This window comes from Netta rufina (assembly GCF_964035555.1).
Source record: "Netta rufina genome assembly, chromosome: 1".
Classification (NCBI taxonomy): domain Eukaryota; kingdom Metazoa; phylum Chordata; class Aves; order Anseriformes; family Anatidae; genus Netta; species Netta rufina.
The window spans coordinates 81,457,325-81,480,033 of NC_140123.1; the positions used below are offsets into that span (position 1 = coordinate 81,457,325).

General features: G+C 39.2%; 1 protein-coding gene across 2 annotated transcripts in view; it reads right to left on the minus strand.

The window, feature by feature from the left end:
* The window catches only part of SH3KBP1 (SH3 domain containing kinase binding protein 1), a 219,892-nt gene that overhangs the window by 46,671 nt on the left and 150,512 nt on the right, over positions 1-22,709 (minus strand). For both annotated transcript variants that reach the window (XM_084306299.1, XM_084306300.1), the window contains 2 exons: positions 13,211-13,286; positions 6,339-6,433 (listed from right to left, as the gene is read on the minus strand). In XM_084306299.1, the coding sequence (XP_084162425.1) occupies positions 6,339-6,433; positions 13,211-13,286 (171 nt within the window). The remainder of the gene's footprint in view (positions 1-6,338; positions 6,434-13,210; positions 13,287-22,709) is intronic.

Here is a 22,709-nt window from a genome sequence, read left to right on the forward strand (position 1 = left end):
TACCTATTTACACATACTGCAAGAAAAACTCATTTGTACATATATTTCTATAACCAAGGGTTGTCAAGTATGTGTGTGCTGTTTGCAATTAAAAGCAAGGAGAAAAAAAAATACACACACAAACCCAGGAAACAGACAGGTTTCCCCCTAGAGACATGATAATCTAGCAAAATGCTCAATTAAGTATCAGCTATCACCCTCCTCTAGCACACTGGCCGGTTCGTGCTCCTTCCCCTGCTCGTGGCCTCAACGAACTGGCAAGACTTTCATAAATAGCACTTACTAATTTCATCCCTTTAGGAGCCTCCTGCATCCGTCAGAGCAGCTGTTTTCCTTCACAGCCCTACCCAGTCAAGTTATCCTTGGCAATCTCTCAGCTAAAGAAAGTGCTCTGGACAATTACCTTCTGGACCGGGATGAGCATTTAAAGATGCCGTGAGGGACAAAACCAGGAGAATTGTTTTGGCAAAAGGTCCGTGCTTGGGAAGCTGACTATGAATACCGCGAGGGTGAAATTAAATGCCTGAAGCCTACACGAAGAATTGGAAAATGCTCCCTGCACAAGAATAGATTCCGTGCTCTGACAGGAACACAGAGTAGCCACTGTAACAGTGAAAATGGGACATTGTGAAAGAAGCCGGTAGGGCTGAATTGCGTGTCATTGTTTCCTTAGACCCTTCTACTTGCCTGTACTTGTTTGTTTAACACTTGATTGTATCTGACTCACTAAATGTGCAGCATTTTGAACCACCAAACTTGCAAATCTCACGTTAAGGCAAATTATCACCACCACCACCACCACCACATGCAAATAATATGTTTGCAAAAACTGATTTGTGGCTCTCTTCTCCTCAACACAACATTAAGCACTACAAATTGGATTGCCAATAAACACCTAGAGCAGAAAAAGTTGCCGTGTAAGTCTCTCATTAGTGATAGGCATTACTCTACAGTGTCTTTCATGATACCATTACCCCAACTTTCCAAGTACTATCTGAAAAATGTTATGAAGATCTGGGGAGGCTGTAAGTCACTCTTGCTCTCTTCCACGTCATCAATTCTTCAGGCAGTTTTGATGATCCAGCTGATGTGTTGATACCTATCAGGGTCAACACCATGGCAACTCAGAATTAACTGAACTGCCACTGATATTGCCCTCCACTACTCCTACTCCGATGGGAACAGTTCAAGTGAGGATACGCTGCTATTATTGTCAGCTTTCAACCTTGTGATGATTTTTGAAGTATTTTATTATTTTATTTATCCAGACTATTTTCATTCCTGGGAACAAAGTGGTCTTTACTGCCTAGAGCTCAGGTGGATTGATGCAGCGAAATGAAATCTTTCACAGTCTTGCAAGTAAAACTGCTTGCAAATGAGTGCAGAGCTGCCAGTGAGCTCTTGATGTATTTGCTTTGAAATCATTTAGCTATTGCTATCGATTTCTCACATAGGTCATTTTCTATATGCCACTCCGATTTTGCTCATTTTGTTCAGAATTTATTAAAGCTGCTAAGAAATCTGTAGTGTTTACATTGGGAGTCTCTATTAAGACTGGAAAGTAGCCTACAATAGCTGTGCCTAAAATTGCTGGAATGAAAAATCCCAGAAGACTTCCAAGATGACAGTTGAAAATGTCACGTGAATCTTCTGTTGCTTAAAAGTGACTCTATTTATTACAAATACAATCTCCTAAATCAATATTTGAGTATGATGAAACACCCGTTTGCCACTCTCTTTTGGTTGCACTGCGCAGTCACTACCTGTGCTCTCGTACTTATCCAAATACCATCAGGAACATTTTGAAGCTGCTAAAAAAAATTACCTAAAGAACACAAATATTTGATATTATAAAGAATAACCTCCAGTATCAATCTCCTGGCCTCTTGCCATTCACCTCTTTTCAGCTTATGAATGTATCATAACCACAAATTGTGTAACAATCACTTTAACTGTAAAATTATCGTGTTTTGCTTTTTTAGCTCTCTTTCTTCAAAAAGTATATTTTTCTTAGACCCCTTGGCTGTAAAGAAAAGCTCCCAAGTCTGCTGTTCCACTGCCTTCAGGATGAAGTTTTTACCTTCCTCTAGAAGGTAATACTCTGAACAATATTTAAATATTGTGCATGAAGAAATTAAAGGACTACAATTTGCCCACTTTCACTACCAGTATGTAATAAATAAAACTTTTTCGATGCCTGTACAAAGGCATTCACTTCACTGAGGAGAAGGCAGAGAGAAAAACCTTTCCAGAATTTTTTAGAATACATTTATGTGAAGTCATCAGTTTCTCCTTTTGTTCTTAATTCCAGGTAAATTTTGCCTATGAAGAAAAAACTGTTACTACCATATATTTGTACTCTATCTCATCGGGTATTTTTTTGGTGATTTAGGCCTACGCAATTCATTGAAAAATGACTCAGTATGTTATTTAATTGGCAATTGTTTCTGGCTATTGGTCAGGAACAATGGCATTCTTGTCCTTACATCTCCCAAATTATGCAACCTGTTGACAGGAAAATGATCCCTTGATTTTTTTAATAAAACCGACCAGCATGCTTTTCAAGTGTCTAGGGAAGTCACTTGTAATTCAGAAAATCTGTTCAAAATATTCTTTGGCCATTTCACCTAATATTCAAATATGAAATATTCAAAATGGGACATTCAAATTCTCCCATCTTAGAGGACTGCATGGAAGACCTGATCAGCTTTGGATTCAACATCTAACCATCTGTCAAAACAGAGTGAGAACTTGAAATAGATTCTGCAAAGGCCTGGACAAAAACAAGCGAGCAAGCAACCAAACAAACCAAAAACCTGTATCAATTTCTTCTTTATTTTAAGTGGATACTTGGAGGTCTTGAAAAGGGACTGATAACTGATTTATAACTGATTTAGCCAAAAAAAAAAAAAAAAGAGTGAAATCTGATGTAATTTTACCCCTTTCAATTGCATGGGCACTTTTACAATGGTGATTTTTAATTTTGAGTTTACTCATATCACTCCTCTATAATTCTGTCTGCAAAATATTTAAGATGAACACTAGAATAACAGCTTCCTCAGACACAGATTCTCACATGCACATGAACACCCAGGCTCTCCTCGTAGCTTACCATTTAGCTCAGTTAACTCATCCACCTTCCTCTTCCTACATACTGCGTGCTATCACATCTTCCTGCATCTGAGGTTCTTGCAATGCATTTTGTGTACTTCCCATAAGCTTTCTCTCCCATTCTGTTGTGACTCACTTCTTCTTACTTCAGCCACTTCCACACGTTCTCACCAAATGTTTTCTTTTTTGAATAAATACGAATTCAATACAATTTAAAATTGTGAGTCTTCAATATTCCTATCAATCTGTGTGGAAACAGACTAGCCTCAGGAGGTACTTCTCATGCTGAGAAGCCTTACTACGTTCTGGTTTTAGTGAGCTCAAGAAAATGACAGTGCATCTGGGGTTTTAGGAAGTGCTACTCCCATCTATTTCTTTAAGAGTAGCAATCTTCTCTCTTTGCATCTAGGTAATTGAGAAGAATAAATTTTGTCTAATGCTGTCTCACATAGAAAACAAACCTTGCAAATCACTTTCTCGCAAAGAGATTAGAAGAAACTCTGTCATCTGATGGCAACGAGAAACCATGGTAATAGTTTCTGAAGTGCTCGAGCTGAAGTGCAGAAGTACATTTCTATTTAATTCCCCTTAGTCGGTATGGATCTGGTTATGGAGAAGAGGCTGTAAGCACGGGGATGTGAATTCTGGGTGAGAGGCAGCTCTCTGGCAGAGGCCACTACTGGGCAGAAGGGTGAGGCTGACTTTGTTGTTGCTGGCTAAAGAAAAGTGTTAAGACACCTGCTTGAGAAGACCTGGACTAAAATAAAATTGTTCTTTACCATGGTAAGAGCACAGAGGAGACCCCATGGTTTTCAGAACTCTGTGGGAAAGACCTTGACTCCAAATTTTGTATTTTAAACCATATATTAAAAATAGATGAAAAATACCCACAAGCCTGGCTGCAATGAGTTCTGCAAACCACAAAAGGATCTGCAAAGTGAGCACGTGTTAAACACTGCTTCCTCAGCACCTCAGATTAGTTGAGATGAAGCAAAAAAAGCATCCAAGGGAAACACCAAGCCTTTTTGCACTGAGATGCACCATGCTCTAGAGGAATGGTTTTATGTAATTGTTCATGGACATGTGATACACCACAGAAAATGGAGAAGAAAAAAAGTCTGTGGTGGCTTGATACCATCAGAGTATAGAGCAGAAAGGCAATGGGACATACTAAAAAGCATACTGACCAACTTCTGACTGTATATTTGGGAAAACTGATCGATTCAGTCAAATCATCAGCTCAGGTACTAGAAAAGACAAAAAAACCTCTTCCGTTGTTGGCACAGAAGCAGTAAGAAGAGAATGGGAAAAAAAAAGTAAGCAAATGCAGTCTCATGCTGAAAACTCAGCAAAGCAGTTGTCTCTTTATCTCTATACTGTAGTGAAGAACACATCCCCGCTTGGAGAGCAGCCATCTCAGGGAGTTAAATCCGCATGGTCAATAAAGCATGAAGTGGACAGGAACAACTTTTTAAAAGCCACTTCCGTGCTCAGAGACACTGTTAAATAATTACATGAGAACATTTTAAATCAAGCAAAGCCGAACAGCTTTCAAGACAGGCTAAACAAAAATTCACTGGGGGCAAGCGCTAGATTGACTGTAAAAGCCACAAAAAATAAAATTAAAAATATTTTACTGAACACCAGAAACAACAGCTTTATGACAGCATTAACTCATTTTAATTACCTTTAATTCAGTGAAACAAGAGAAGTGACATTTTCAATAACTAAGAATAGCAAAACAACGCCCAAGGTATGAATCCTGGTATGCAAGATTCAGACTGAGCACAGCAAATCTAGTAGCTGTATCGCAAAAGAAGAACATTTTGGTAGAGTAGTGGAATTTAAGAAGGACAGCTAGGCTGGACTCATTTGGCAACTGTAGTGTTTTGTTTTGCTTTTGTAATTCTAATAAATACTGGAGGGGAAAAATGGAGATATGAAAAAAAACAAACGGATGAGAAATACATTCATATACACCCATGCTGTAGACATGTATCAGATCGTTAGTGTGAAGGCCTATCCCTTCCATTCAAATTAAGGTCACTGCAATGAAGCTTGTAAGAAAGGTGTTGATCTTTCTTACAATGGCTTCAGTACCCATTAAAGGATATTTAACGCGACAAACTGTTTATTAAATTCACACTTTATTTTCCTACCTATGTCTGATTATTTTTCCATGTATAGTCTTCAGGACAAAGAAGATATTCTCTGAATTTGTAAACAGCTTAAACCAGAATGAACATGGCCATAGATGCATTTCCCTTCCCGCTCCCCCCACCCAGGTTATTTTTAATTACTAAGTTAAGTAACAATTTCTTATGAAACTTGTCAGTTATAGAATTTGTGCTTTCACTTTCATTAAAGCGCATGAAATCCACAGCCTCCTCCACTTTCTACTTTTTTCCCAAATACTTGTATGTCTAGAAGTCAAAAGCATTTAAGCAAACTGTGGTCTTTAAGCAGAAGGAAAATTAGGAAATTAAGTTCTGCTAAACTATAATGTTGTATAAGTTTTCCACCAAAAAAAAAGTTTGCTTAATATCTTATTGCAGTAAGTTTTTTATTTAACTAGACACCACACACAATTTTTAGAGATTTAGTGTAAATCTTGACACTGTTTTTTCATTTCTAATCTTGAACAATTTCTAGTAATTTTTAAGAAAAGAACACTGGGGTCTTAAATGATTTAATTTAATTTCTGTGTAAAATCTGTGCTTTATTTTCTGCTTTATGGTAGCATTAAGGACAGCAACATTTTAAATAGGTGTTCTTTCAACTAATTTAGGCACATCAGCTCCATCAAATCAAAAGTTCTAATTACAATTTCTACAATAAAGACCATTTGCACACCTAGAAGAGATGTTCAAGGCTGCTACTTTCTTGAATCTTCCATTACGTTCTCTAGAATTTTATGTTTGTTACAGGAATCAATTTAGCTCTGTCAATCAATTTTAGCTCGGTCAATACATTCAAACAAAACTTAATTGTATAAATTCATAAACTCAAGAGTATGTCTACTGTTCTTCACACAATCTTATCGAGGTAAGGCTCCAAAGCATGGGAGGAAGAGAGATCTGTAGGACTTTATGAAATCTCTTTAATGCTTCATTGCTAAAATAGCATTATTTTAAGAAGGATGCTGTCAAAGGCACACATAGGAATTTTATGGTAACTGAATTTTGAAAACTGCATCCCTGCTTAGAGGAAAACAATATTGTTTTTACCTTACTGATAAGTGTGACGACGTCACCTTCTCGGATTGTGAGTTCATCATCATTCTGTGCTTCGTATGGAAATATCACTTTGCAATACTCCTTGGCTGCAAGGAAGAACATTTAATGTGATAAATTATCAAGTTATAAAAACTGCTTATCCAAGGGTGAAAATCTTCCTAAAATGTTCCACAGCTGTTTGTGCATGCTCTCGTATTTAAAAAACTCTACACTGATGGGAATTCCCAAGCATGTCCCTCAAAGAGTCAGTTCTGTAACCCCCAGAAGCATTGTCTCCCAATGTCTCCCTCTCTGGAGATCTCCAAAAGGCACCTGGGCATGGACCTGGGCAGCCTGCTCTGGGTGTTCTTGCCTGAGTAGGGGTTGGAGCAGGTGACCTCCAGAGCGCCCTGCCAACCCCAGACATGCTGTGAGTCTGTGATTATCCCAAATCGAATGGCTCCAGACCACAGCCTGCCACAAACCATTTTCCTTAGAGTAAGCCTGTGTTTGACACTTGCTTCAATACTTCCACTGGTATAGCCTTCAAACAGATCACACAAATTGGAAGTATAAAGGAGCTAGTAGTTGACAGAGCTTATCTATCTCCTGGTGTGCAAGAAAGCAAGCGTTTCTGAATCTACACAGATGACAAAATAATAAATAATACATTGATAACTGCAAAGGCACTCATAACTAAGCCTTCTGTGCACTCAGCATACAAGATTTCTGAATATTAGTCTAAAGTTTCCTCTTCCCTTTTCCATTTACTGTCTATAAAAACGGGCATCATCTCAACTTTCATCTGGAAAATACAGCAGCCAGCACTCCTACTCAGAAATCTTAAAAAGCAGTTGTCATGAAAAGAAGTTACAACGCGTTGCTGTGCAACAGACAAGTATGTCAATGTGTCTTACAGATAAAAGGGAATGTGCATTCCAGCTGTTAAATAATGTATAAAAGTGTGTGATATTCTAAGACAGCAGGTTTAAAAAGACCAAAGAAATGCTCACAGAAATTACCGGACCCTTTGTGGAAGCACATGTGACTTTGTACAAGTCTTCACCTCACTTAAATGTCTCGGTTTTGATGACCTCTGACCACCACATCACAACTCGTTTCAGCAAGTAAAAGGGATGTCTAATTGCTAGTTCGCTGCAGTCCTGAAGGAAGGGTTTGGATCGTTCTTCAAAGACCCAGTTGGGATGTTTCCCCTGCTCCCTATTCTGCCTTCGGGCCAGCATAACATCTTATGTGCAAGCTGGAGGGAGGTTGACACACACCAACTTAAGTCAGGTAGAGGTAGAGCAGCATGTAAGGGAAAACGATGAGATTCAGAACATTTTTACACTTCACTGAGTATGCTACTTTAAGTAATCATGTTTTGGGGTTTTGTTTTGCCCTTTTCTGCCCCCCTTCTTGGAGAGTATTCCCATCCTAAAAAACAGCTTTGCTAAATAATGGATTCAGTGAATTAGTGCAAAGATGATGTAGCCATAATGCTGTGCTACAGAAGCTGAGTGCTGCACACACTTTGTGAAGCCTCTGGTTACTGGGTACAGGCTTAGCATCTCCTTTTTGTGATACAGACCAGACTGAAGAACCCATGGTTGGTGGTGGGGTTATGGTTGGACCAGACAATCTAGGAGGTCTTTTCCAACCTTAATGATTCCATAAATCTATATAGGATATGGCTATTAAACTTTACCTAGTAGTTATGGTACCAAGAACTCTGTTCTCCCATGGCTTTTCTGCTCTCAATGCTAAGCTCTTGAGTTTTTTCTTTCTTTTCCTTCCCTATTTATTATATATATATATTTATTATTTTTTTTTGAAATATCTGGATAGCAGAAAAACAAGGAATTAAACTACAGAAAAACAACTCATCAAAAAACAGATCTTAAGCCCAGGCAAAAGCTGATGCAGTTCATAAAAAGCCAGGAGACAACTCTTTTGAGAGGGAGCAGGGGGAAGCTCACAGCTGCCCCATGCTCTGAAGGCTGGCACCAGAACGAAGGGCTAAAGGCACAGCCATGGAAAAAAACAAACAAAAAAACAAACAAAGATGGTTTATGTGCAGTAGGAGACTGGATTCCTGCAGCGTGCTTCACACTGACATACACTAAATCATTATGTTCCCCTGCACAGTGAGGACCCTCTGGATCACACTGTGACAGAGCCAGGTCTCAAGAGCTCTGACGGATTTGCAATGCTGATAGTGACTGGACAAAGTCAGCTTTCAGACTTCTCTTATGGGAATGGCAGGCCAACATGATTTAAGTAAGTAAACATGATTTAAGTAAGTAAAACCGAAACCAAACAGGACCCAGAATAATATGAACGTTTCAAATCAGATTAATAAAAGCAGAGAAAAATCGAATAGGCTATGTCAATAATGTACTAAAATTGTCCTTACTCAGCAGAGCTCAGTATAGCAAGAGGATATAAAAGTACGTAATTTCAGCAGTGATGTCTAGATAGGAAGGAAAAAAAGATAAAAGGCAATACTGAGTTCAAACACAGCAGAGACCACACTGGAACTTTCTGGGGGGTTTTCTAGGTGAAAAAAACAAAACCCTAAAGGTCAAAATAATATATCCTCTTACAAGCCTGGTAAATAGGCTTCAGCCAAATTGAAGCTGTAGACTAAAATGCCAGTATTATGCATCCCTTAACTGTGGATGATAAATCCCATTTTTACATTTGACATCCAAGGCTGGGTTTATAAATCACAGATGGTTCTTCCAGAAGCCTCTCTTTCTTTCCCCTGACCTAAAGACAGATTTTTAAAATATACCTCCCCATCAGCCCCCAGCAGCAGACATCTTGGAAACACTAAGGGAGGAGAAAAGATGATATTCGTGAGCTTTCCAGTCCTAGTTATTAATCCATCAACAATTTAGTCTTTCAGCCCCCAGAGTCTCTCCCTGCATACTCACAGCTCCTCCCAGGCAACAGAAAGCAACCTGCCTTGTATGATGGACATTTCCCAGGGAACGAGTGAGCAGATGAACCTTGCCATATGTCTTAAACCTCAAACATGCTGGATCTAATGCAAGATGTTTCACTTCTGGCCTGACACATTCTGAACTGAGAGGGCTTGGGTTAGGTACAATCCCATTTGAAGATATGAACCCTTGAGTGCCTCCTGGGATTTTTGATCGAGGCTAGGTACAACGATGACACATCAGCAAGCATTTTCTCTGCCCACATCCCTTGTAATCCTGTCCTTTTGAAGGAAGAACAAAGCCATTGCTAGCTTCTCTGACAGTCCCCTAAGGGCCCATGGTGAAACACGACTACCCTTCCAAGCATCATCCTCACAGCTCAGGAGCTGCAAGAGACGACAGCAACAAGGAACCAGGTACTTACTACGAGTTGCCTTTCACTGCCCATGCTTCCTTGAGGGAAAAGGCTTAAGACCCCTCCAAACGTTAAACAATCTATCACAAACTATCTTCTAAAAAGAGCTGGATGATTTAGGGGGATGGTTAGCATGCAACACCTTATGTAAAAGGCAGCAAGAGAGAGCCTTCCTACAGGTCCACCTGTCTAACTTTTCAGCAATTCGCAGATACTTTTTTTTTTAGTAAAACAAACAACAACCCCATATACCTGATTTTTGTGGCTTAATCATTTAAGTCTAAATGATACTACAATCAATACGGACACACACAGTAATGCTGTAAGGAAACGAGCAGCATTAAATTAGTGCTTCTTGAGCTTAGGCTTCCTCTTTTTAACTACTGCTCATATAAAAGCTTTCTGAAATTGAATAAAACCTATAAAGTCTAGTGAAAAATTACAACATAGCTACTGAAACCACAAAACAGATGGAAAGAAAAAGAACCAAGTTAACAAACAAAAAACCAATGCACTCAGCAGAATTTGGTTTTATTATTAATCATTGACCTCAAGACTCATAAATGGATTGTACCAAAAAAATGTTTTCATAGAACTTCATCAGACTCAAACTATCAAAACACCACCTCATAAAATACAACAACAAAGAATTAATTAGGACCTCATTAATCCAGATTTGGATACTCTTTATACTCTTTCTACCATCATGCAAAAAAAGATTAGTGGCTTGCAAGGATTTGGGTATTCCTATTATGTAATAGGTTAACAGGAACTGTAAATAATCAGTGAATGAGTAATCAAATTAAGTTCCATGGTCACTGTACTTCATGACTTACTGTCTTTGCTTTTTTTGCCATATGCTTACTAAAACTCCATTTTTGCAACCTCAGTAATCCACAATAGCTCTGTCAATCACTGTGAATGTTTTCGCTTTGCTGAATTTCAGAATCCAGCAGAGCTACTTGAAAATTGATAAATATTTTGTATAATACAGCCTTTCCACCGAAAGACACTTAATCTGAAAGCAAGCTACTTCATAGGAAAAAGAAAAAAAATCTCATTCCACAGATTTTTGTATTTATATTTATGTGTACATATATATATTTAAAAATACATGTAAGCATGCCTGTGTCATTCCAGATATATAAGACAGCTGAAAATACAACAGCAGAATAAGTCCCCTAGAAGTCTGTGTAACCACGAGCCTAAAGCAATCAGATATTCCCTCTTCTATTCAAAAATGCATTCTTTCATTCCAAAAAGGGTAGTGATATTCCCTTTCCTTTTTTGTTTTCCATGGGACCACTCAAGCTCTAAGCCTTTGGGCTTTCACTGCATTTTCTCTTTGAGTAAAAGTTCTTCTGTCTTCTCTTTGGCCTTAAAGAGTCATCTGTTTATTCCCTGAAATCTTGAGGCCTTTTCTTAGGGAAATGTACATAGCATAGCGTTGGGAGATGTACCTATAGAACACGCTGTTCCACCTTTGCTCTGACCAGCTCATCCCATTGCAGAATTTAGGCCATCTCGCACGTACCACAAGAGCAAACAGCATGCACAAGTGCCCTGCTGCCAGACACTCTCCCATCATACAAAGTATAGAAAAGAAAAAAAAAACACATACTCTTCTATTGAGATGTGGGAAGAGTCATCTCCCACCACCTCATGCTGAAGCCCCCCTGTGCAGAGAAGGAAGGTGGTGCTGCTCCCCATTTCCTGGCTACACAAGCTATTCCACAGCATATGTGTTGGTTTTGTTGTTGTTGTTTTGTTTTGGTTTGTTTGTTTGTTTTGTTTTAAATCCAGTAAAGAATAAGGAATAACAGCACCAGTCATGGAAAGAAACAGGTGGGAAATGAAAAACTGCATTACTCATCTATCAGTGCAATTTCTTTTGCTTCCAGCATACATCTCTGGCAGTAACCCCAAGGGAATACAAATCACATATCCAAGAGCCCCCTCTCCATACTGAGCTCAATCTGGGGATCTTGTATTTCATGCCCCTCCTTTGGAGAACACGACCTCATCTGTTTAGCACAGCAATTAAAGGCTCCAAGCAAGCCTGGAGCCCCACCATCTCAGGCAAAAATGGAATCAGCTGAAGCCCAAGAGGGAGGGACAAACTATGTCACCGCGGAAGGTACAGCTCTCCAACCCTTCCTTGGAAGACCTTCCAGATTTGTTTATACTTGGTAAAAGTATAAAGCCCCAGTATCCTGGGATGTGACTTAGTGAGCGGTTTCAGCTGCCAGAAGAATGAGCTGATGTGGGAAGCAGCAGCTGTTTCCCAGCCTGGCTCAGCACGCAAGCGTTAGTGCTGCAGGTGGGAAAGCCCATGGGATCACCCCTTCTGATGGCACCTGCACGTAGGCCAGCTTAACCTGCTCGAGCTGCAGGTTGGGAAAGATGACTCCAAAGCATATTCACTCTGGAGCTTTGCTCTAGGTGCAAGTTTGCATGATTTTCAGTATTTCAAGTTCTTGCTTCCTTTGGGCAATTAAGCTCTTGCAGTAACTCACATAAATAGTCTTGTGTCACAAGTGAACATTAAGGGGACGCAGCAGGTCAGTTACTGTGCTGCAGCTAATGGATAGCAACTCGCTGGGCTGATTTAAGCTACTTCTGCAACTCTGAGCTGAAAGCATGTGGTAAACATGGTCTTTACCATATGCTTTTGTCAGCCTCTCTTCTGCAGCTCCAGATCCTTGCCTTCCTCTGTCTGTAGGTATTTCAGCTTTGAGACAAAACACTGTCTGTTAACTATCTAACAGGATAAACACATTGGGGAAGGAGAAGGACTAAAAAATCCACAATTTATATTATAAACAATTTATTTTGTAATACACGGCTATGTTCCATTCCTTTGTATTGCTTCCTACCAGAATCGGTAACATTTAGTTGTAAATGTATATAAGTAAAATCAAACAATTTGGTAAGCTAGTCACAAACACCTCCCTAGAACACCACCGAGAGTTGCTAGGACTTCTTCCTAGAAGATTCAATTATTCATTTTTGTTCTGCTAAGTGTCCAAATAACCAAAACAAAACTGAAGTTCTTGGACACTGTTCATTTCCCATAGAAACTATACCACCCACAGAAATTATTTCTGCTATATAAACAAAGAAAAAAAAAGAGGAAGAAAGCAAGGGCACTTGAAACCAGAGATATTTTTCTCTGACCCACCTACAAGTTACAGCGGATGACGTTGGATCTTACTCAACTCTGATTAATTCCAAAGTGCCCTCAAGGATGAAAGCTGATCATGTAATTTAATTTGATTTTTAGTGGCAGAAAACCTCGAGGTAGAATTATCAGAGCAAAAACAATTTAGAGGATTCTGTGAAACAAAGCATTCTGTCTGTGTACCACCTACTCAAAGTTTGTCCTAAATATATCCATCTGCAGCCTTGCTTTTCTTATAACCAGGACGCTCTTTTAGCCAAAACCAAAGAAAAATGCTCAGCTTTCTTCAAAGAGGCTTAATAGCAAAAAGCACAAAGAACACAAATGCTATGAAACCTACTTTTTGTTCTGCTGTCCACTTCTATTTTTGTTGGCTCCTGAGTTGCTGTAGCTGGAGGTAATTTCTTCCCAGCACTCTGAAAAAAAAAAAATTAATTATTATTATTCCCCTTTAAAATTTGCAAGTTCAGTTTGAAGTTGGACAACAAAAAAATGCAATGGAAATACAATATACAGAAGTAGAAAAAGACAGCAAAGAAACAGTGGCAAATTAAACTATACTCAGGTTTGTCTGCAGGGCTTTTGTGTTTGTTTTTTTTTTTTTTTTGTTTGTTTCTTTGTTTTAATGATAAAGCGTTCATAATAATGTGATCCACTACTTTTCCTTTAATTTTTTTTGACTAATATTTTAAACATTAACACCTTACCACAATTTTAGGGCAAAGTCAGTTTCATTGGTGGACTGAATATGTGATGACACTACATACAAAAAGGTGCCATTCAGTGCCCCAAGTAAAACTAAAAGAAGGGTGGAAAAAACCTCTTGATTTCTTTCCATACCAGGAGTTTTCATTTCAGTCATTCTAGACTAACTGTGATTTTTGAGTTGACAACTTCTCTTTAAATATTCCCCATTTTTGTTTGTTTTGAAGAAAAAAAATAACTATTTTACAGAATATTACAATAAGCTCAGACAGCTAAGCTGAAAGAATAGTAAAAAATATTATCTGTCCACAACAAAATAAAATTGCTGATGTTCTTCTTTATGTACCTTCACCAATAACTATATCCATGCTATCGCCTCTCACTCTGCTTTTCTCCCTGTCAAGAAGGCTGTCTAGCTTGAAAATCCCAACCACGTATAGTTGACAAAATGAGTAAAATTATTATTTGTTTATACAGATAAGAGTACTTAAAAGCCTGAGCAATAGTTCAACATCCTTTTCTGGTAAGGTACTTATAAACACCACAAGAAGTGCTCCATACTTCAGTGACTTTCTGAGTAAAAGCTAAGAGAGCTAAGGTTTAGCCCCAAAAGCACTTAGGACCTCTTGGAGGACTATAAAGAAAACACTGGCTGTATGAGAAGCAACAGGAGTACAGCAGTTTAAGGAGCTGAAAAGTTGCAACATTCATGAAGACTGAAGAGCTCCATCTTAGTCATTTTGTTCGCTAACAGTGCCAAAATTCATCTACGAGAAGACGCCAAATACAAACACAGGAATTTTAGGCTGGCAAAAGGAAGCACATCTGGAAGAGGGGTAGTTGTGAGAGCTGTGCACAAGGCAAAGTCATCAAATTTGTGTTGACAAGTAAGAAATTAACTATGAACTGCAATACCCATAAGTGTCCTGCTGCTGCTTAACTTGCAGGTGGCTGCAGAAACAACTGAACTTCTGATGAGCTTGTAACCCTACTTACAATCCTGAGCTTGGGAAATCTTAGGAAAGAGATCAAGAACAAAACTCTGCAGAGCCTCCCAGCTTTTTTGCTGAGGTGGGAATTGTAAGTGAGAAGCACTATCTGCCACGGCCATGAGGGAGGCAATAGGACAACCAGTGCTGCCAGACTCCTGCAAATCAGCAGACAACAAAACTCAAGAAAAGAGCACGGGCTGGATGTGCTGAAGAACCTTCAAGTCAAGAAGGATGAGGATGAAGAGCTGACTCTCAGATCTAGCTGGAAAACAATGAAAACGCCACTGGAAGAGTTGTAAGAAGAATCTGATACAACTAGACATTTGCACAGATAAAACAGAGTGTGTTTGGAAGACAAAGACACATCTCCTCACACACGAGCCAGAGAGTTTCCTTCTGCCTGTCCAATTGCTCTACATCACTCATACCCCCATACAGGTCAAATATCTACTAAATTTACCAGTGGCTAGGAGAAACAAGCAAGCTCAACTTAAATTCTTGCTGAACCAACACACGTTCCTACCACAGAGACTTCTTTGCAGGGACTTGTTCACTACAGAATGGTTTGGTCTCTGCTCCAGTTGAAGGCCAGCATAATTTATCAAAATCTCCTTCACTTCTAAAGAAGGTATGCAGGGCAATGTGAAAGCAAAGAACGTGCTAAGCAAGTTGAGTTGAAGATTTTAATATAGTTTTTTCTTCTTTTCCTCTGTTCTTCCTTTCCATAACAAGGAGGTCAATTCTATTTCAGAACAAGATGTCCTCTAAGCCCTTCTAGATACATTAATTTATGCTGCAAAATAGTGATATGAAGTGTTGGCATTTACATTACTTAGTCTTTTCCCTATATTCATCCCTACCTATCGGTCTGGTAGAGGAAGAATTTCGAAGAATAAAGCCAGCATTAATAAAGTCTTAACACTCCCAAGAAGCAAGCAGTTGGGCCACAGACACAAAAGGAGACTTAGAAGGCGAAGGACTTTTTGGAATTTAGACACCCAAAACCTAACAGCAGGATCCTCAGATCTGCTGGCATCCCCTGGCATGAACTCTCCCTCCCCATTTATCTAACTCCTTTGACAGCTATCATTTTGTCGATAATGTTTGCAATAAAAAGTCATGAGGAGTATGAACCAGCCCACCCATAACGACCCCTTCTCATCAGTGGCCTAATCACCAGGCTGCAAAACCAAGTCAAGTCCAGCATTTTCTCTCTGTGCTTGTGTACCTTGAATTTTTGGCTTCAGAGTGGTTTCAGCACCAGCACAGAGAGTAGCATATTCTCCTCTACCTTAGTATCTCCAGCCTAGTGCTTCAGGGACACTCTGGTTGCAGTTTCCCTCTCTCCTCCTCCAGTATGCTGACTCCCGTAAATCTCCTTTCTAAGTGGTGGCAGTCAGCCTTGTTCAGCCTCCATTAATCACTCTTCTGTTCTGTCACACAAGAAGCACGTGGTGGAAACTGAGTTCAGATGTGCCGTCCTCCAAGGCCAGGCTGCCTCTCAACACGCACCAGAATGCATCAACAAAACGGACAGAATCTTAATCCCACTATTTCTGCAAGGCGAGTGTAATTAGATCATGTAGCTGTCAGGCACAAATCCCTCTAATCGCCTGCAAAGTGAAACCTAAAGATGAAAGGGGACAAGGTGTCCTCTCGCTGCAGAAGCAGCTGATAAAAGCATAAATAACGACCACGATTTGGTGTACAGATATTCAGAGGGAGGAGACAGATTTAAGCAGCAACCTGCCAGTCAAAAACCTGCAGGTTTTTATGAAGCCAGTTTGAAGGACATTAAATCACAGGTTCTGCAAACAGAAGTGGCCTTGAGGACAGCACGGTGCACTGCAAACCCCTATCACTGTGGAGCAGTTTCCTCCAACACTGAATTAACAGTGATTACAGAAATGGTTGAGGTGGCATACAAAGTCTCTTGGATGAGGTCACAGTGTAATCTAAACAGTCTCATTTCCCTTCATTTATGTATTTTGGCTTGTTGGCAAACCTTGTGACAGAAGGGAGCAAAACAAGAAAAGCAGAGCACGTAATGGGCTGGATGCAAGTCACTTTTCTCACATGAGGGCACTACGGCCCTTCCCTACAACTATTCAACCCTGGCCAGAGGAAAAAAAGTGGATCTGTGTTCAAGCTTCCTCCTTCAGGATATTTTAAAATTGTATTTCAGGGTTTTCTATGGTTGTTGTTGGAAACTGGCTTGTCTGTTTACCTTTGTTATTCAGGTCTTGTGTCTCTAGGACATTTCATCTGAAAATTCTTATTGAACTGTCACCTGTGCACCAGCTAGGTCAAGACTTCTTGGTTCTGCAGGTATATACTTATCTTCACGCTCCCTTAACAAATATGGGCTTCTCCAAGCAACAGCTCATTTACTCAGCAAAAAGGAAAAAAAGATTTACTCAACACTGGGATTTGTTAAGGAAAGTGTACAGAAGTCTTCATCCTCTGGGACTGCTATTTGAAAATATTGCTCCATGAAGATATTCTTAAGGACGACATCAGACATTAATGAATTCATAAAAAATACAATTTTTAAAAAAGGCTGTATGAGCTGGAAACACTGATGTTTTTAAGCTTAACATAATTTGTCAGTTTGAATAGGGAAAATATAAATAAACACACTGGAGCTTTTATACATGGGAGGAAGAGAGTTACCAATCTTGAGACCTTTCAGAAAACCTCAGTGATTAGGTCAGGGGAAGAACTGTGCCTTGTTTCTTTGACCACAATACTTCCTTTTAACATTCAGCTACTATTTCTGAATGTTGTTTATATACATCAGAGTTATATATATATATATATATATATACACACACACACACGTATCTATATAGATTCATGTGCAAATCCAAGGCCACTATTAGTAGCACTATAAAAGCTTTATTCTTTAGGGTATTTCTGATACTCCAGTCTGGAACTGTCTTTTTTTTTTTTTTTTTTTTTTTTTTTTTTTTTGCAAAGAAGCAGAAATGGTCACTGGATTCTTCCGGCTGTGGATGAGCAGAAGCATAAACAAGCCTCCTGCTGAATACATATAAAGTTGGCGTTCTGAGGGAGAAGCCAAATCATTCTTTTTCCAACGTGTTTCAAGTGTTTTACCTAATTTACCTAATTTACCTAATTTACCTAATCAATTTCCTACCTGGACTACCAGAGAATTGAATGAGCCCAAACATAAAAAGTACTGAGGCTTTCAGATGTCAAAATGTCCTTACTTTGTCAGAGACTTATAAAATGAGAGAAATGTCCAGAATTTCAGTTTTTCCCATGATACCAGCACTCAGCTTCACATGAAATGCTTTCAGTGACAGTATGATCAAGAGCTACTATCCTGGGGTTTCCCAAAAGGACAGTGTTAACTGTTTTCCTAAAAGGTCACCCCATGGCACTTCAGAGGGGAATGGAAATTTTAAGAAGCCTTTATAGAGAAAATAAAATTTCTTAAGGGAACGTGTGATTATGCACCAGCCTGCTCATTTGATTGCCTCAGCTGTCTAAATAGTTTCCTCCTCCATACCTACTTTCTACCCATCTACACATTGGTGGAAAGACCATCCACATGCTCCTGAACTATTACGAGTAGTATTTTTAGTATCAGCTGGATAGGTACAGTCTGCCCGATGGATGCACAGCTAATTTAGAGAGCAGCAGTTGCCCAAAGCTGCACGCATGTCTACTGACATCATCTATGAGGAAATTCCAGCCACAACACAGGGTAATTTCCTTGAAACTAGGTTAGGTGAATGAATGGATCAGGAAATTAGTGTTCATCAAGCCCTCAATTATGACCAGACTGTCACAAGCACAGGCAAGTAAAAATGTTTTTATTCTCCTGCTGCAGGTTTACTCTGAGTATGAGCAGACAGGCAGGATGCAGCACGTCTCATAACTCACTTGCTGGGAGCAAGGGAGAGGGAACAGCCCTGGCACAGCCCGAGGCCACCCACACAAGGTGGCCAAGTCCACTGGAGCCACCCTCGGCTGCTGACTAATGCCTCGGCTGCTGCCACTGCCACAGCATTAGCCTGTCTGCAGAGAAGAGGGGATTGAACCGTGTTTAAAAGTATTGCAGAGAGGAAAAAAGAAGAAGAGAGAGTCTGAATGTTATCTCCTTCACTGAACAGCTGCACAAACTTTTGGGACAAAACTGAGGCATGAAAATTTACGGTCATAGGCCTAAGGTGCAACTCAGATGCAGGGCTCACTTACACCAGCCCAAGCTCATCAGGAGGGCATGGTAAGCATCTCAGAGTGTGTTTCACTAAGTCCATGGGGCCAGTGAATCACATTTTGGACAGTCCAAGGAGGTGCTGCAATAATGCTGGCTTCTATGTCACTCAAAAGGTGAAATCTGAAAGACGTTCAAGTACACTGCTCTACATACCAGATGATACTTCCATCAAGAATGGGCACCGTGACCACAGGATCAGGTGTGGCATACATCCACAGCAGTTTATCAGCAGGATATTTGACAAAGATTAAACAGAACATAGATGACAAAGCAATTAAAAGTATTTTTAAATTTCATATTATTGCCCTATTATTGAACGGGTTGCCCAGGGAGGTGGTGGAGTCACCGTCCCTGCGGGTGTTTAAGGAAAGGTTGGACCTGGCACTTAGGGACATGGTTTAATGGGTGACATTGGTGGCAGGGTGATGGTTGGACCAGATGACCTTGAAGGTCTTTTCCAACCTTAATGATTCTATGATTCTATGATTTTATTTTCTTCACAAATAATTAGGCATAGTACCATATATTGGACAATCTGAAAATAACTGATTTTCACATTTAGCCCATATTCCAGAAGACATAAATGCATTTCTTCCAACTAGTGTCTATACTAAATCACTTTTGGACTTGGATGAACACGTCTCCTGAATTACAGCTCAAGCATGTCTAACATATGAACCCTTTTTGTTTATTTATTTTATTTTTAAGGAGATTGTATGTATGAAAGATTTTACCCTTCCATGGCAAGGTTGTAAAACCCTGTATTTAGGTGCTGTGAGAGGCATATGAACAGCTGGCACCTTAATTCTTCTCTACCTGGAGAAAATCTGCAATCCTCTACATAAAAGATGTCCCTCCAAATAAAACTCTGGTCTTAACAAAGCAACAAAAGCAAAGCCTTCATTCCACTGGATCTCCTTGAAAACCTGTGTAATTTCAGCTGGCAGCATGACTCTTGCCACAGTTAACAAGTCTGGACAAAGCAAGCAAGTTGTCTGAAGTCAACAATCAACAGTTTGGAAGAGGAGGAGGCCCCTAACTGTTCACGAATGTTGGTCCCCTCTGGGAACTGGCTACTACAGCAGCACAGTTTCAGAGAAAGCAACACTGAAGTAGTCAACAACTACACCTTCCTTGAATGTTAAAGGCTTTTGGAATTAGGTTGCATATGCAAAAAAACCTCAAAGTATCTGGAGAAAAAAATGTATTCTAATGTTCACCTAGAAACTGATACATTTTTCCCAAATACAAATGTTATTTCTTGAGTACAAAAGAACAAAAATGGAGACAAAAACATCATTTTAGTCTAAATCCTGCTACTATGCTGTAATTCTCTTTCCAGAGAGAGTTAAACAGGCTATGATTACATTACAATACACTCGATTCACTTGGTGCCCTAGAAATAGAGTACCAAGTGTCAGAGCATCTTACAGTTGCTGTATCCATGATGCACTGAGACTCATGACACTGGAATCCAAGCAGACAAGCAAGCAGAAAAGTAAACAAACCAAGGGAAACAGCACACAGGTGCCCAAATAAGGGAAATTTCAGAACAAAACATGATTTTGTTGGGTCCTTGTTTTCTGATCTTTCTCGGATTCCTAGCCTTCTGGCATACTTTTTACAGCTAAAAAAAAAAAGAAAGGAAAACAGCCTCTTCTCATCAGTTAAACTACTTAAGCCATACCAAGACTTAAGAACAAAACAGGAATGAAAATATTTAAATATTTCAGGATTAGTCACATTTACTTTGATTATAAACCATTATATTTTTCAAAATAACCGTAACTTCTAAAATATTTAATGAAAAAATTTACTGGTTCTTTAGGTAATTAGGTTGAAACATATTTGGAAATGATGTACAAAGGAGGCATATAAAATCACTATTGAGACAGACAGTAATAATTGTTGTTTTTTTTTGTTTGTTTTGTTTTGTTTTTTTGTTTTTGTTTTTTTTTCGGAAAACCTCCTTTAAAAGAAAAAGAAGCAAAGATGATCAGGGCAATAAGTTCCTTGGCAGATTTTCTGGGGTTGCGTGTGTTTGTGTTGTTGTTTTTTTTTAGGTGCTACAATTAAATTTATTTATTGTTATTGTTTTTATCTTGTTTTAACTAAATTTAATCTACTAAATACATTATATGAAATTACTTACAATTGTAATGATAATTTACCTTAGCCATTCAAAAGCATGGAAATCTCCAAATCTATTGTTTCATATAGAACCCAGTTCTGCTGTTAGAGCTACATGCAATTTATCAATCTAGTTATACTTCTCAGTACAATGGTATTCATCTGGTGTTGTCATTGAGATGTAAAATGACAATATGCTGTAGCTCTCAATTATTCAAAATGGAGTTCATTTCACTTAAACATCACCTGTGAAACAGATGTGTACACATGGGCCAGTCACTGCAGGTAAACAGCACTTTTAGGGTGTAACTCACCCGGGCTTCTCCTTTGGGACAAGAAAGGTCACGTCCCAGTAATGCCTGTCAGACTCCAGACTGGGAATAAACCTTGAGTACTAGCACCATCACAAACACATTCAGTCAACAGAATCCCGCAGCAGTTGCTATTTTTGCATATGTTAGTTGTGTAGCCCATGCATATTAACCGTCAGAATAGCATCCAGCTCTGGATCTGATCAATAAACACTGGTGTTTCAGCAATACAATGCTGTCTGCATGCAAGTCCAATATGCTCGTTTCTATTTTGCATGACCAATTCACAGCAATTGTCATTAAAACATACAAATGAAAAGGCTTTTGTCTCCTGAAGAAGACTGAAATTGCGACCTAAGTCCACACTAAAAACTAATGTAGCTTAAAAAGAGTTTACTGTTTGTCTTCTTTTCTTTGTTTCTTAAAGGATTAACTCGGATAAGTAACCAATTAAAAGCCAGGAAACAAAAGGCAGGATTTCATCCCAGAGACCAGTGGAAACCCTCGGGGATCTGGATCAAGGCCCTTGTTTTCCACATGTTCACAGATCAGCCAGAAAAGGGGGAAAACAGAAATTTAATTCAGACAAAAGTAAAATTATACATTTGGAGAAAAACTGCTATCTTGAGCTAGACATGACGGGCTTTGAACACACAGTTGATAATACTTTGGAAAGGGAAAAAAAATGCATTGTAATGTGCTAGCAAAACACTGTATAAATCTATCCAACACCATAGTGTGCAGTTCTCATCTCCTTTCTCTCACATGCATAACCCACCTCAGTCCCTCAAGGAACTGGAAAACACAGAAAGCCAGCAAGAACGATCCAACCTATGGAACATATCCCTCATCCAGGAAAAAGGATAAACATAGGTGCTTTAACAGAGGTCTAAAAAAATCAGGAGGGGCATTGAGAAAGTGGTTAGGGAGGACTTGTTTATTATCTCTTCCAGTAATACAAATTAGGGATTATCAAATGAAATTAGCAGGTACCTCGTTCAAAACAAAGGGAGGTACTCCTTCCCAAAACATGTATGCAAGCTGGTTGGCACTCTTCCACAGGAAGTTACAGAGACTGAAATTTTATGTGTGATGAATATTTGACTACTTCATCTGATGAGGAAAAAAAATCCATTAAGGCTATTAAAAACAGAATTAAACACCACTGCAGGCTGTGAACACTCACCACAGGAGTTTCTCTGTAAGATTACCCTGTTCTCATACACTTCAGGCTTTCTGGTATTGAACTCTGTTTGAAGGTATGATACCAGCCTACGCACAACTCTCATCTGAACTACAGATGTCACAAGATCTTCTAATTTCCTGGAAACCTCATTCTTTGAACGTATGAAAATGGAATATTGAATGCAGTACACTTCAGAAAGTACATCTAAATAAAGCAAGGTGACATAAAAACAAAATGATAACACATGAGACGCTTAGTTTGCTCAG